General features: G+C 55.9%; 1 protein-coding gene across 1 annotated transcript; it reads right to left on the reverse strand.

Annotated features, from left to right (window-relative positions):
- Nucleotides 1-454: 454 nt before the first annotated feature.
- On the reverse strand, nucleotides 455-15,394 carry ARHGAP30 (Rho GTPase activating protein 30). The gene is made up of 12 exons (XM_080824635.1): nucleotides 15,274-15,394; nucleotides 10,030-10,132; nucleotides 8,130-8,274; nucleotides 7,133-7,215; nucleotides 6,906-7,013; nucleotides 6,213-6,340; nucleotides 5,334-5,505; nucleotides 5,152-5,255; nucleotides 4,996-5,073; nucleotides 4,030-4,425; nucleotides 2,939-3,204; nucleotides 455-2,846 (listed from the first exon to the last, which is right to left on the reverse strand). Exons 1-12 carry the CDS (start codon nucleotides 15,368-15,370, stop codon nucleotides 1,224-1,226), a joined length of 3,303 nt encoding a protein of 1,100 aa, XP_080680761.1. The 5' UTR covers nucleotides 15,371-15,394; the 3' UTR covers nucleotides 455-1,223.
- Nucleotides 15,395-16,278: the final 884 nt, after the last annotated feature.

Raw genomic sequence — 16,278 nt, forward strand, 5'->3', positions numbered from 1 at the left:
GATGAGAAGAGTTTAGCCTCTGGAGCCAGACGCACTCGGATCTCAAACCTGCCGCTCTGACTTCTTACGGCTGAGATCTCTGGCAAGCCTTGGACTTAATCAGCCTCCCTAACTGACCTCACTGTACAGGTCTCCTATCCAGAAAGTGGAGATCCCAGTGCCAACCTTGCGGAATTGTTACGTGGAGTAACTAAAATCAAGGGCATAGCTTCTTTGCTTGTAGAATACCCAGCCTGTACTGCTAGAGAACGAGCATTATGTAAATACAAGTTTCTCTTCCTCATTTCCTGGCCACCATGAACCTAGCTCTAGTTTCTAGCCACAGGTCTCCATGGCAACGACAGAGGAAGAGCACCCAAACAACTGCGAAAGGACGTTTTGCCAAACGTGAAAATGCGATCCCTATCACCTAAGACTCTACCGAGCATAATGAGACTCCACACTGTTTGCATATAAAAGTACAACTTTTATTCTGAGACATTGCTTCTAACTAGAACAGAATGTACAGCCCCAGCCTGTCTGGAGAAGCAGTCCCATGGCCTGAGTTACGCCATTCCCCTTCCCTGAAATAGGAGGAAGTTGTTCTGAAGGAAAAATGAGAAGCCAGAGAGATCTATACAAGATCTCTCTGCCTAAAGGGGACTGGAGGCAGACAGTAGGGATGCTGGAAAGGGGGCCAGTCTGGCTTTTGAGGCCCGAGGCCTTCAACGAGCTCCTTGACGTGGTCCTCCTAATCTAGAGCTAGGAGGGTCTGGAGGAATCCAAGAGCAGAGTCAGGATGGGCAGTTCAGAAGTGTTTATGTGTGACAGGCTCTGACGTGGCCCTTTCCTCCCCTCCTCCACTCTGGGCTTCCATGAAGGGAAGTGCACAGCCTCAGAGGAGGGCAGACACTTTGCTGAGTTCCCTCTTCATTCTTCACCTTGAGAAACCTCTTAAGTATTCCGCCTACTCTTTGTTTCCTTTGACCAAGGCCCCACTCCCTGGTAACAGGATTTTGGTGACTTTCTTGGGAATATTCTAAGGGATAAGTGCTTTGTGTCTGAGACAAACTCAGGTAAACCAACTGAGGCAGTGCTTCCCGCCGTCAAGAAGAGAAGCTGGAGGGTCAAAGCCTATGGTGTTGGGCACTACAGCTGCTCAGGCTGCAGAAGAGACAGCTAGTCTGGGATCCTCGAGAATGGAGACAACCTACTGCCCTCTTTGCCCAGTGCTGTGGTCCTACTCACAGTTCCTCACCTCTCCCAGGGTTAGCCTGTGTTTCAAATGCATATGATCGGCGCTGGGGGGACAGAAGAGGGTCGGGGGGCTGGTGTTCCCTGGGGGGCAGACTATGCCGACTCCGGTGTCCAGACCCTTCTGTGTCTTCAGGTGGGAGCTCCAGGCAGCTAAGTGGCCGAGGAGAATAGGCAGGGATCATACTACAGGGGGAGGTTCTGGGGGTGAGGCTATAGTCCCCACCCCCAGTACAGGTCTGGGTCCGCCGAACTCCCTGAGCCTCAGTCCTCTGGCGGTCCCGGGCCAGGGCCACAGCAGCATCAAAAGAAAGACTGCCTCCATTCCTCCAAGAGGAACGGGAGGCTCTGGACCCCCAAGCCCTTTCCCCAGGAGTCCCATCGAGCCGACCAGGCCTTGGGCATGGGTTTGCAGGTGCCACATGGATCTTGCTACACATTGCACTAGGCATCTTGGCAAATTGTGGTTTGGGGGGCACCACAGGCACAGAGCGGACCTGTTGGACCTGAACCAGGGAGGAAGCCAGGCGCATGCCCACACCGCTAGATGAGCCAAGAGGACAGGGGCACAGATTGCAGCCCTCTGGACTGGGCTGCCCCTCAGGCTCCATCTCCTCTAGTTGGGGTGGCTGTGGGGTTGCCTCAGAGGAGGCACTGACAGAGGCACTGTCAACCTCCAGGGACTCTACGTGTGACCCTTCAGGAGGGGAGTCCTTTCCTAAATGGTCACCTCCAGCCCTCTGGTCTCTCTCAGACTCTCCATCCCCACTCTCCCTGTCCATGCTGACCTCTCCTCCTCCTCCTCCAGCTGCTGCTTCTGGGCTTCTGCCACTTTCACCATCTCCTCGGTCTTCTCTTGCCTCTTGGTCCTTCTGCCCCTCCTGCCCTTTAACCTCATCCTCTCTGGCTTCTTCTGCCTCTTGTTTGTGTACAACTTCCCAGCTCTCCTCAGCAACTTGGTTTTCCTGGACCCCACACTCTGGGTCGCTTCTGGCTTGTCCCTGGCCTTCCTGTCCTTCCTCAGCCTCTTCCTCTCTCTCAGTCTTTCTTTCCATCTCCTTGTCTTTGCCCTGCTCTCCTTCCGTTCCCTCCACATCCTTAGCTTCCTTCATACGCTCATCCTCCTGCTGACTTTTAGACTCCTCTCCCTTGGCCGCTGTCTCTTTCCCACTCCCTTCTCTCAAACTGACCATCATCTCTTGGCTTTCCCCAGCCTTCCCTCCTTCCTCACCTGCCTCTCCATCCTCCACCTCACTCTCCCGACTCCCCTCAGCCTCCTCCCTGATGGCCCATGTGTTCTCAGGCTCAGCCTCCTTGGCCTCCCCTACTTTGCAGCATGCATTTTCTCCCTCAGCCTGCCCTGGAGCCCCCTGTGGCCCACACCCTGCTGTCTCTTCCTCCAGACTTCCTGGACCCTCCCAGGTTGGGTGTTTGGGCGTCAGAAGGGGACTTAGGTCATCATAGGCACTCAGGAAGACTTCCTCCCCACTTTCCTCTTCTCCTTCAGGCCTGGGGGCAGCAGAGTCCGGGGAACAGCAGCTGGGGGCCAAGACAAACTGCGCCTCATCCAGAGACAGGTCATCTAGGGGTGGCTCCACGGAGAACTCCTCCACCTGTAGACATAGCACTGGAGCTCAGGACCAGGTGGCCCTGTCCACCCTCTGGCTTCCTCACCACCCTCAAACCCAGCACAGCTCCTCCTTACCTGAGGCCCAACTCGCAGGAGCTCCTCCAGGTAGCCCATCCCAGGGTCGTCCTCCCCAGGGGAGAAGGCTGCTCCTGCTGCTCCTGCCTGGGCCACCTCCCCGTCCTCCACCCCCACCCACTCGGGCTCTGAGCTGCTTGAGTCCTCTAGGAAGGAGAAGGAATCCTGCACCTCCTGGGACAGGCAGTCCTCCAGGGCAGGGGCCATGTCCTCTGGGCCACTGTCAGCCAGGGGACCTGTGCCTGAACTTGCCTCCAGCTTCTCATCTGTTGGAAGAAAGGAAGTGTCAGGAACACAAAGGTCAAGACCAGTCTCGACCCTTTCCAATGCAGATCTTCCTAACATTACTGCGTACAGGCCCAAGCCTCCCAGCCTAGATGCCCCATGTGGCTGACCCTCTCAGATCCATATCCCTGACTCCTGGCTTATAGCTGCCTTGCTGAGCTCCTACTAGGGGCCAGGCACCGCACTGTACCCTTCACAATGCCTTATCTAGTTTTTTCCCCACAAAACAGCTCTATAATGTAGGGTGTTTATCCTTATTTTAAATATGAGGAAAATAAGACTCAGATGTGTCCAAGATCCCAGCTCTGCCACCTCCAACTGAAATGAACAACAAGTAGCTTCACCTAGGTCCCCTGTCCCACTGCAAGCAACAATAACTGTGTCACAAGATTAGGAGAGAATGAAACAAGCCGATGCTTGCAAAGTCCTAATCACAGCACCCAGAACATAGTAAGCCTTCAGTAAATGTTAGCTATTAGTATTAATACCATTATTGTTATAACATCACCTATTATATATCCCTACCTTGTACTTCGTGATCCCTACTGTATATATCTGACACAGACTCCCCTTCTTGGGTATATCAGTGACCTGAAGGATGCCAGAGATCCCCTCTCCGTGAACCACAGAACCTGATGATATTACCAGATCCCTCCAACCCAGCATCCAGGGAGGCAGCTGAAGGTGACCATCCAAAGCCCGGGGCCCGAGGCCTCTGCCATCCCCAGGACAGATCCCTGGCACCAGAGCTTCAGCTTAGGGTTCTAGCCCCTTCTCCCAGTCCTGGGAGATCCCTGAGTCCTCACCTGGGGGGCCAGGGCCAGGGCCAGGCCCAAGGCCAGAGGCAGGACTTGGCCGGGGTTGTAGGGCGGGGCACTCAAGGCCACGGGTGAGTCTGGCCAAGGAGACGTTAGAGATGATATTTGGGGGCACGTTGAGGATGGAGGTGATGTGTAGTGGGAGGTTGACGTTGTAGGGGTCTGAGATGTGCACCCCAACACAGCGCTCTGCACGGCTACAGCCCCCGGCACGGATTGCTGACCGCCCCGCTCGTGGCGTGCCAGGCTCAGAATTCGTGCCGCCCAGGGCCTCTGCCTCGGGCTCCTGTTCACCTTCTGCTGCCTCTGCAGAATCATTCTCCAAGCTATCCGGCAGCAGTGGGCTTGGCCGGGGACTGCCAGGTCCCACCAGCACCTCTGGCTCTGCGGAGGAGAGAGAAGAGAGCAGTAACCTCAGCCGTGAGCGGCCCGGACACCTTGGGAAGGCTCTGGAGAATGTCCCCTGCTTTCTCAGGCCTGAGAGCCAGGACAGTTGGAAGGCACCCGGCCCAGCTTCCCTGGGCCACTCCTGCGAATGTTCCACAGCCAGCTCGGCGCCTACACTTACTCAGGAACCCCCTTCCCTCCCCGAAGATACACTCACTGGCCATCAGTGCCCCCCACCTCCACAAACACACACCACCCTGGACCTCTCTGTACACTCAGAGGCACACACCCACTGATCAGATGATAAACTCACTATTAACCCTAGCATCTGGGACTCTGGCTGGTGCATAACAGGAGCTCATTATGTATTTTTGCAAATAGTGAGCACATATGGCCATGTGTACAGACACACAAGCACACAGGAATGCACACACAATGGGCTCATCCATAATACTATTATTCCTTGGCCGACACATTCTCAGACGGGCTTGCACATGGGTGTTCACCTGCCTATGCCTGCACGTATACACACACACACACACACCCCAAGGGCACACCTAGACTCACCATCGCTGGCCCCAGCTGCAGCACTCAGTGAATCCATGCTCTTGGCTGGCCGCAGAGTCCCCTTATCGGATTTGTCCTCTGCAAGACACAGATGTTTGTAGAGCCAGGGCCTCGTACGCCTTCAGCAGAGCTCCCCCTACCTCTCTCCAGACTCACCTCTGTCCTCAGCCCCCCGGAGGAGTTTACGTTTGGTCTCATGGCCAGAGCGACCCAAATTGAAGATAGATCTCCACTTCCTGACCTTCAAAGATCCCTTTCTCCTGGAGGGAATGGAGAGAACATTAGGGTTGGGGTCGGTGGTCAGTGCAGGGGAGGGGGGCCCAGGAAGGAGGCCTTACTTGTGCTCTGCAAGCTCGATGATAGTGTGGTAGGGCCGCATCTGTGGGGGTCCATCGCCAGCCTGCAGGATGCTAGGCAGATGGCAGGGCAGGGACCTGGGCATAAGGTCATCGGGGCTGCCCGATGCCCGGGCCCCTGGAAGTGATCGCCGTCCACTCTCCATCTCTCCACCTAGGAAAGGAAGAGGAATTGGCCGGCCAAGAACAGAGATGAGAGAGGGCTTCAGGTGTCCAGCTCCTCACGGCCCCCTCCCACTCACCAGCTAACTAGCTGCCTGGGGATATACTCAGAAGCCTTTGAGGCAGATGCTCCACGTCTAGCTCCTCAAGAGGGAATCCTCAGCGGGAGGGTGGGGTGGGGAGAGGGGAGCCTCGGTGGCTCAGTAGGCTCAGCATCTGCTTTCGGCTCGGGTCATGAACTCCAGGTTCTGGGATTGAGTCCCACATCAGGCTCTCTGCTCAGCGGGGAGCCTGCTTCTGCCTCTCCCCCTGCTTGTGCTCTCTCTGTCTCTGTCTCTGTCTCTCTCTCAAGTGAATACATTAAAAAAAAAGGCGGGGGGGGGGAATCCTCAGGGACAAGGGGCAGGAGATCCCAGGACATTGGCTCTGTGGGTTAGGGGTGGGAACGATCAGTCAGTAGCCCCGAGAACCCAGATGGTGCTTAGAAGGTCAGGCTCGGCAGGAGGGGGCTGCTCAGGTACCGACCACACCATCATCTCCCCAGCATCTTCTCCACGGGACCATAAATAACATCCCTCTGTGACTCAGTTCTCTCATGTGCAGAACATGGAGACCGAACTAGGTGACCTCTAAGGCCCTCTGTCACCCTGACATGACTCCCCAGACAGAGTGTGGTGGCATGGTGGGTGGTACACTGACCAGAGAGGGAGGCGCCCCCGAAGAGCTGGTCCACGTGCGTGAGGATGAACTCCACCACGATGGACTGCACACGCACCTCCATGAAGGCTGCTGTCCCGTTGAAGCCTGAGGCCTCTATGTCCTTGGACCTGTGGCGATATGGAGTTACTCCCCTGCAGTCCCGCCACACTTCTCCATCCGAATTCTCTCTAAAAATAGCCTACACCTTCTCCCCTGCGTGCCCTAAACCTCCTCCCCACCTCTTCAACTACATGCACGATTCAAGACTCAGTGCCACTCCCTTCAGGAAGCCCTCTCGGACACCCCCCTCAGAATTAATCTCTACTTCTTTTGCACACAGGAGCGCCCTGTTACAATGACTCTCAGGACTTCTCAGAGTCGGCCTGGCACACACAGATATGCAGGCCGGTTCTCCAGGAGACTGTAAGAAGATGTTTGCTCAACAAACATTCCACAAGGACTCTTCCTGTTCCAGTCCCCAAGCTCAGTGATACAGTGTAAGAAGACACAAAGGCCTTGTGTCCAGTGGGTGAACCCCATCCCACTCAATGGACTTCGGAACCCTCCTGTTTCTCCCTGGGCTCCTCGAGACCCCCGCAGACCTCTCCAGTGCACCCGCGCAGCTACGCCCATTCCTGGAGCCACCTCTGGGGGCTCGGCCCGGATCCCACCCGCTGCTCCCGCGTGGCCCACCTCAGCAGGTTGGGGGCCCACACGATGGCCAGGTTGCGGGCGTGCATGTTGGTCTGAGCACTGAATGAGGCCATGTGCACCAGATGTCGCATGAGGAACTCCAGGGTCCTGCGGAAAGGAGGCATCAGGGCCAGGGGTCGGATGGAGGGATGGAGGTCGGGAGGCCGATGAGACAAGGGCTGTATAGGGATGGTTGGGACTCCGGGAGTGGGGGGATGCACACGCACCTATAGTTGGGGACAGGGAGTTCTCGAAGCACTTCTAGGATCTTGACCAAGCGCTCAGGCTCCAGCTGCACTCCCACGGCATCCTGCTTGGGAGGAAGGGTTCAAGAAACGAGGCATGGAGCCAGCACTGCCCCTGCCTACTCCCGGGAGCGCTGAGCCCGACTCCTGCAAACAATGCTGTGCTGTGCCCCACCCCATCCCCCACCCCAGATCCTTCAGAGGACACTGACATACCAGGCGGAGCTCAGAATTTGGGGCCCACAAGGCCTGCCGCTGGGTCTTGGCTATGCCACTCAATAGCTTGGTGACCTCGAGCACCTTCCTGCCGGTCTGCCTCAGCACCCCCGTCAGAAGGCTCTGGTTCAGGATCCCCTTAGCGACCCCTCCCTGTGGGTGCTCCCGGGCTATGGGGTTATTCCAAGGTGCCCGGGAAGGCAAGCGCCCACCCAGGCTAGCCTGTGCGGGCTGAATGGGGTGGGCTGCTGTTCTGGATTTCTAAATGCTATTCTGTTCAGTAAAAAAGCAACTTAGTTTTAAAATGTTACTGAATTCAAGAGAGCATTTCTGTCACGTGTCTTCTTACTCAAAAGAGGCTCGACATACAATCTGCTCCTGGAGGGGCGGGCCTGACAAAGGGCGGGCTACTAAGAAGGGCTCTCGTTCTCTTAAAGTGATTTCCAAGGGCCCTCTGCTCTCTGCCTGGGTTCTGCCTTCCCCGAGTCCCACCCCTGCGCTGGGAGTGCTCTGGGTGTGCTCTGCAGGCTGATGGAGGGAGGGGCAAGGGAAGAGGGACGGGAGGGCGCAGGTAGCAGCCCTCCCTGCACCCCCCCAACCCGTGGAGGGAATTTGCAGGGAGGGGCCTCTTCGTTCTCATGCGGTCCCGGTCATCCAGCATCACAGGACCCCGTCTGCCACTGGACACACTCGGGAGGTCAAAGCCTCCCAAGCGGTTGCCCCATCCGCCTTGTGTCCCACCCTGCCTCGCCTCTCAACTCACCGCGAACTTGTCGTAGAGGCGGTAAGTGAGCAGGGGGTCCGGCAGCTCTCTGAAATAGGCCTTGCACAGGGACGAGACACAGTGAATGTCTTGCAGGTAAACATCTTTGCGCAGGTCTGGCTTCCGCTCTGCCTCAAACTCCTGCCTGGGGAGGTGCAGCGTGGTCAGGAGTGGTGGGGGCTGGGACAAGGGGGGGGGGGGCGCTGGCACGGCGGCCACGTGCACGGGCCCTGGAAGGAGGCTGTGGGGCACGTGTGTAGATGAGGCAGCGGGTGTAGATGGATAGCACACGGGGGCGGGGGGACTAGGGACGTGGGCTGTGTGTGAACAGGGAGACGTGTCAGGGATGGAACTGTGGGTGTTGTGTAGCAAGGTTGGGGTACGTAGGACTCAGGAAAAGTGGGGAGATGAATGTACATGTGTTTCTGGGTACGTGTAAAGTTGGAGGCGTGTAACTCTCAGAAGGAAACATTGAGTGTAAATCTTCACAACCTTGGAAGAGGCAACAGTTTCTTAGATAAGACACCAAAAGCACCAGCAGCCGAAGAAAAAGCAGATACATTGAACACCAAATGACAAACTCCTGTGTGTCAGAGGACACGACCAAGAAAGCGAAGACAACCCACAGGACGGAAGAAAATCGGAGATTTGGTAAGTGTTTAATATGCGGAATATATAGGGGCACCTGGGTGGCTCAGTCGTTAAGCCAAAGGCAGACGCCTTTGGCTCAGGTCATGATCCAGGGGTCCCGGGACGGAGCCCCTTGTCAGGCTCCCTGCTCAGCGGGGATCTGCTTCTCCTTCTCTTCTGCCCCACCCCCCGGCTTCCGCTCTCTCTCTCTCTTGCTCACTCTTTCTCTCTCTCTCTCATAAATGAATAAAATCTTTAAAAAAAAATCCAGAATTTATAAAGAATTCTTACAAGTCAAAGGAAACAACCCAATTTAAAAATGAGCCAGGTGGGGCACCGGGGTGGCTCAGTCATTAAGCATCTGCCTTCGGCTCAGGTCATGATCCCAGGGTCCTGGGATGGAGCCCCGCATGGGGCTCCTTGCTCAGCGGGGAGCCTGCTTCTCCCTCTCCCACGTCCCGTGCTTGTGTTCCCTCTCTCGCTGTGTCTCTCCCTGCCAAGTAAATAAATAAAATCTTTTAAAAAATAAGTAAGTGAGCAAATAAATAAATAAAAACGAGCCAGGGATTAGAATAGAAAGTTCTCCAAAGAAGATATGAAGTAAGTCATCCGCTCGCTACCACAGAAGAGCCAAGAGGTGGGAATCACCCAAATATTCATCAACCGACGGACAGACAAACGACATGTGACTCCGTCACACGAAGAGATGAAGACCAACACTGAGACAATCTGCACGGACCCGAAAACAAGCGAAGGGGAAAAGCCAGACACAAAAGTTTCCAATTATACAATTCCATTTATCTGAAACGTGCAGAAAAGACACATGCATAGAGATTGAAAGCAGACTAGTGGTTTCGAGAGGCTGAGGGAAAGGAGAAACATGGAGTGACTGCTTTGGGGTGTTTCTTTTGGGGTTGAGGAAATGTCCTGGAATTCGATAGTGGTGATGGCGGTGCGACCTTGTCAATGTAGTAAAAAAAATCACTGAATTGCACATTTTTAAAGAGTGAGTTTTATGGTATGTGAATTATATCCCCAAATGCTTAAGCTGGGTGGTTGTACGGGGGAGCGGAGACATATGTGTCTGTGTAGACACATGCACGCCAGCCTGGGGGGAAAGGGGGTGCACGGTTTCAGCCTTTCCTGAGGAGTCCGGAGCTCCTCCCTTAGACAGCACCCAGCACCCATGTTTCTTTCTACCGGCTCCCCTCGCCCCTCTGGCTCTCTGGCCTCCCGGCCCATAGAGCCCTCCCCTCATTGCCTGACTCACCGGAGCTTCTGGATGTTGGAAGACACCCCCGAGAGGCGGTAGATGCCGTCCACCACTCCGTACTCCTCCACAAACTCCGCACAGCTCTTCAGCACCTGCGGCACTGGGGACACAGACGGAGCAGAGAGAGAGAAATCAGGTCTGGGAGGTCAGACACCACAGGGGACCTGAGAGACGGAGACATAGGGAAGGGGTTCGAGGAGCCTGGAGGCAGAGCTCACGAATAAAAACTCGTCAGACGGATTCTTAGAGGACATCAGCTCTCGCCTGCACATCTCTCTGAGATCTCTCTGCCCACGGAGTCTAGAGCCTCTGCCTAAATCCCCCCAAGGGAGGGGAAGCCCCCTGGCTCTCCAGGCTGCCCATTCCCATTAGAAAGCTCTGCCTTCGTGGAACTGAAATTTTTGCTCTGGAATTACTACTTGGTTTCCAGAATTTTCCAAGAGGCAGCCATCTGTTTGGAAGGACGCTTGCAGTAACAGGACAGGTCTCGAAAGTACACTTATTAAACACTCTGTGTATAAGATGAAGGAACATTCGTTGTCCTGACCCCAAAGGGGCAGAGCTGACAGGGACTATCGTGAAGCACCCCGTCTCAGAAGCAAGCGCGCGGGCATCAGGTCTGTCACAGGAAGGTACACAAAACTGGGACAGGTCAGTTCAGGAGAGAAACACCTGTGTGCCAAGCACTGAGCCTTAGATATTCTAGTCCCCATTTTCCAGATAAGAAAACTGAGGGTCAAAGAAGTAACAAGTGCCCAGTACCACCCAGCTAGGGCCAGCATCCAAATCCAAGTGTGCAAAAAGTTGTATTCTCTCTCCCGACCTGGGCCCCCTCTGCTGTTACTAGACTGTAAGCTCCTTAAGGACAAGATCTGATTGTGACCTGTTTTTTTTTTTTTGGTCCCCTCTCTGAGTAACCAATCTGATGTCTCATGTTTTCTGACATGGTGTCTCAGACGCCGGAGACTCTCTAACCCGGGGTGAGATCCCATCTTCACGAGGCCACACGTTTCTCCTTCTGAAGCCTTCCCTGCCTTAAATCCTTGCTTCACTCCAGTCTTCATTGCTCACCCCACGGGTCTAGAATGAAGTATAAACTCAGCACAGTATGTTTAAACCCTTCACCAACAAGACCCCGCTGCTATCCCAGCCTGAGAGCCGTCACGCCTCCGACAAACCCACCCATCCAGCTCTTTGCTGCTCCGGGAACAAGACTTGGTACCCTAACTCGTGTCATTCCCCTGCCTGGAAATACCCTTCCCTCTGTCTTCGACTGGCCCACTCCCGTGACCCCTCAAAGCACACCTCCAACATCACCTCTGATTCTGAACCCTTTGCTTCCGTCTCTGTGATAATACCTACCACACTTTGCTCTCACCAGTTTCTTTTGTGTCTACACCTCTGACACACAGTGCCATTCTCCCCAGCACTGGGCACAGTGCTGGGACAGGGCAGGTGCTCCGTAACAGTTTACTTACGACACAGCAAAGTAATCTATCAGCTACGAGGCTTGGTGACACCTCTTGCAGATTGAAATAGGGAGTATCGCCCTAAGAAAAAGACTAAGTTCAATTAACTAAGACTCACCAGAGAAAACCCTCTCATGTGTCAGTGTCAGAGCTGTTTCTCCTCAGCCGTCTATTTTTTTTTTTTTTTCTGCTGGGTTTTCTGAGTCTTACTCCTGACGATGTTTATCTCTTTACTTGAATCACTAGGAAGCTCAGAGCCGTATCCAGAAACCATGTAGCATCACGTGATATGCATTTCCGGATTCCGATCTCACCTCCTCCTCTTGTTTCTCCTTCAACCCAATCCCTTCAGTCATTTTATCCTACCCTTTCATAAAATTTTGGGATTTGGGTCACAACTTTGCCACAGTTTTGTGTACCTCCCTGTGACATAGCTGAATCCCATGCACTTGCTAACCCCCACACTTCCAGCCCGAGTTCTTGGTGGAACTGAGTAATTAAGTAAGATGGAAAGAGAGAATGAAGGAAGTAATCCATGAGCCCATCAACCACGACTGTAAACCCTCCGTGTATGAGCCGGTGTCCACACCCAGAGCCAGGAACTTGGGTGAGACAAGGAAGGCATGGGCACGAGGGTGGAGAATTTAAGGAGGCACCCAATCCTAGGGCTGTGCGGGTGGCAACTGCGCACACATACAACCTTGGGAGTGAGAGCATCCTTAAGAAAGAGCTGCCGGTCTCTAAATTCCGGGCCCATTCATCTCAGGGTTGTGAGTTCAAGCCCCATACTGGGGGTAAAGATTACTAAAACAGTGGCACCTGGGTGGCTCGGTCATTCAGCTCAGGTCATGATCCCAGGATCCTGGGGTGGAGCCCCGCATTGGACTCCCTGTTCCGCGGGAAGCCTGCTTCTCCCTCTTCCCCTCCCCCTGCTTGTGCTCCCTCTCTCGCTGTGTCTCTGTCTGTCAAATAAATAAATAAAATCTTTTTAAAAAAAGATTACTAAAATAAATAAACTTAGAAAGGAAAGAAAGAAAGGAAAGGAAGGAAAAAGAAAGAAAAAAAGAAGAGGAAAGAAAGAAAAGGAAGAAAAAAAAGGAAGGAAGTAAAGGAAAGGAGGAAAGAAAGGAAGGAAATGAAGAAAGAAAGAAAGAAAGAAAGAGAAAAGAAAAAAAAAAAAAGGCACCCAGGCACGGGTGCAGCCCCAAGAGTGAGGGCTTTGTTAAATTTCGTGCCCTGTTCCTTTCTCTTGTCCCCAGTCCTAGCGCTATAGTTCACTCCCCATCCCTCCTTCCGGGACCTGGGCCCATTTGCCAGCCTCGCCCTACCCTCAGGTCCCCAACCCTGAATGCAGAAACGGGGTGGACCCTTCTCCCTTGGCTGCTGCTTGACACTCAGGTTCCTAATGGCATCCCAGCTCTTTCGGCCACCACGTCGCTCTGTTGACGCATAGCCCAGTACCACCTAAAGCCTGGGCTCTCTCCACGGGACAGCAACCCAGCCAGATCTTCCCCCCTCGTGCCCTTCTCTGTGGATTTTGGATCTCCTGAAAAGACCCTTAAAGGGGCACCTGTGTGGCTCAGTAGGCTAAGCATCTCCTGCCTTTGGCACCAGTCCTGAGATGGAGCCTGGTGTCTGGCGCCGTGCTGGGCGTGGAGCCTCTTAATGGTCTCTCTCTCTCTCTCCCTCTCCTTCTGCCCCTCTCCCCACCCCTCTAAAAAAAAAAAAAAAGAAAAGAAAAGGAAAGAAAAAGAAAAAGAAGGTATTCAAGAGCCTAAGGAATCAGAGCCACAGAGGAAAGGGTCGAGGATGAGGGGAGAGACGGGAGATGAAAGGAGGAGACAGGGCTGAGGCGAGGCGGTCAAGGAACGGCGACATCAGGGAGTGCGGCCCGGGAAGAGGCCCGGAATTTAGAGACCGGCAGCATCCAAAACCTGAACGAGGCAGCCAAGAGAGAAAGTTTGGGAAAGGGAAGAACTCAGAACGGGTAGGGCTTGGAGAAGGAAGTGACCCACCTTCCTAGGGCCGGGAGCAGGGAGAGGGCGCGGAGACCAAGCAGGTGAGCGTGGGGAAAATTAAGCGAATCAGGGAGGATAAATCGAGCAGGAACACAGATCCCCACAAGTGTGGCCCGGATTCTGTGCGGAGTCTCGGGTTAAAGGGAACAGCCGCAGCCAGCCTCGCTCTGTCCCCTCACTTCCCACCTGTCTGTGCCGGGGGACCGGGTGTGGGGAGAGGCTGTCCCTATTGCATAGGGTGCTGGACATCCTGCCACCCCTGAGCTCAGGTAAGGTTCTGAGGAGGGGCAGGACGGGCTTCTCTCCTCCGGAACTCTCCAGAACCAGACGTCTAAGCCTTCCAGAGAACAGGCCCCTCACCGGCCAGGAATGCAGACGGAGGCCGGAGGGGATGCACGATCGGGGGTGGGGGGGGTGGGGGTCTGCGTTTCAGCACTGGGCTGCCAGGGGCCACAGGGCAGTGCAGCACAGGGAGGAGGAGACCGAACGGAGAGTTTGCAGAAAACTGGAAGAACGTCAGCCCCATTGAATCCTGTGGCCCTTGGCCAGGAGTCCTGGTTCTCAAGAGGAGTCCATGAGCCGGGCCCTGCGGGAGGGGAAGAGAAGGGCAGGGCAGCGCCTCCGCAGCTGAAGCCATGTTAACATTCCACCTGGGGCCTGGGGTTTCCCTTAACCGGGGCCGGTGGGGATGGGGGCCTCTGGGGGAGGAGAAAAGGGGAAGGAGGTGTTTGGGGACAAGGGGGCGGGGCTAAGGGCAGGAAATGAGCTAGGAACCACCATCACCTTCCCTCCCCGACAGGAGCCACAGCCCAGAGCAGCAGAGAGGACAAAGAGGAAATGACAGATTGGGGTGGGGTGGGATGGGGGGGAGGGAAACGTGCCCTGCTCTGGGAGGAGCTCGAAGTGCCAAAAACAAGCTGGACTGGGCAGCCAGGATCCCTGCGGTCAACTTCAAATCAAATGAAGCTACGTTAAGGAGGGGCTGCTCCATGCCAGATTGAGCCCACGGCTGCCCCTGCTCCTGCTGGCTTCCGAGCCCCTCTAGGGAACCCAGGGAGACAGTAGACAGGCCCCAAAGACAGCCCCACACCCACTCCTTTGCACCCTGTACCCCTACCCTCCAACCAGCCTCAGGGCATCTCTCTTACCCTACTAGCGTCCCCCCATTTCGGCAGCTTCTCCCCTCGCCCTCTGCTTTGAACCTGTCCCTCCTGTGCACAGGGAGGGTCAGGGTGACTGTGGGAGGACCCAGCCCACACCCTCACCGGCAGCCCAGCAAGGCTGCACGAGGGTCCGAGCGCTGGAGCCCCCAATCGCGTTCCTGGGCGCTCTCCTCCGACCAGGAAACCCCCGTCCTCCCCAGCGCCACCCTCAGACTCTCCTAAGAGCCCTTCTCCCATCTCCTTCCATTCAGTCCCAAGGATCCTCCATTGGCCTTTCCATCACTCCTCTGCTGACCTCGTCGTCCCCTCAGCCTCCTGCTCTGTCCCCAGCAGTGACGCCGTCACCTCTCTTTTGCCTGTTTCTCTCCGTTTCTCATCTCTCCATCCTCTCCCCGCCCCCCAGCCTCCCCATCCCCAGGTAGTTACACAAGGGGGCTCCCGGGCCTTCTCCGCTCAGCCACGTTTCCTGCAGCACCTGCTCCTCAGGCTCCTGGGTGCTGACCCCACACCACTGCCCCGAGCACCTGGGTGCTGCCTCTGCCCCTCGCTCCGTGCCCCCCACCCCACAGCTGCCCTGAGCCGCCTCCTTACCCTCCTGGCCCGAACGCTGCAGCTGCTCCTGCAAGTCACACCCGAACACCCTCTCCTTCGAGCTGCCCTTCTTCTTTCCCTTTTGCCGAGACTTCATGGCTGGAGCCCCCGGGGCCCTGGCCCAGCCCCCTCTGCCCCCCCAAGACCTTTGCCCTACCAGTCCCCCATAGGATCCTAAGCCGGCCTCTGGGCTTGGCCCGGCCCCAGGGGGCAGGGCTCCAAACTGGGGAGGGTGGAGGGTGGCCTGGGCAACAGGCAGCGGCTCCTGCCTCGGCCTCTGGGGCCCCCGGCTACACGGAAGTAGCTGTGGAAGAGGAAGCTGCCAGGACCCTGAAGAAGCTGGGTCTCGTGGCCCAGGCTGGCACTCGCCCCTCTGGCCCTGCTCAGCCCTGGGGGAGCAGGAAGCCGTGCAGCTCCTCCAACCCGCTTCCTGTTAGAGCATCTTTGCAACCACAGGGCCTGGGGTGGGGGAGGCAGCTGACATTCACATCCTCAACCCATCACTGGGACTTCACTCATTGGTCAAGGCCACGTGACGTCAGAGCCCCGGGGTGGGGTGGTGGCCCCTGGGGCGTAGGCAGGTGACTGACACCCTTAGAGACCAGAATTTGGGGGGTCAGGGCAAAGCCCAGAGGCTGGCCCGAGAGCCAGGTGGCCCAGTCCCCTGCAAGGGGAGGGAGGATGCCCAGGCTCAGCCCCAGACGGGCCCGTGACCTCAGCCAAGACACGTTACCTTGCCGAGCCTCAGTGTCCACACGTGTGACCACGAAGAGGGTGAACTGGGTAACCTTTAACCCTTCCAGCTCTTTCTGTGGAACTCACTTAAGTGTCAGCCTCTTTGTCTGTAAAGAATGGAATCTGCTGTCCGCCTCCCAGACCTGTTTTGGGGAGACTCCAACACGACCCAGGAGTGACAGCACCGCCCACGGGGGCTCTGGCTCTGCGGGAAGGGGCTTTTCACTCTATCCGCCTACCCGGGAACTCTCAGAGGTGGCCCAGGGCATC

The sequence above is a fragment of the Martes martes genome (genome assembly GCF_963455335.1).
Source record: "Martes martes genome assembly, chromosome: 15".
Taxonomy (NCBI): Eukaryota; Metazoa; Chordata; class Mammalia; order Carnivora; family Mustelidae; genus Martes; species Martes martes.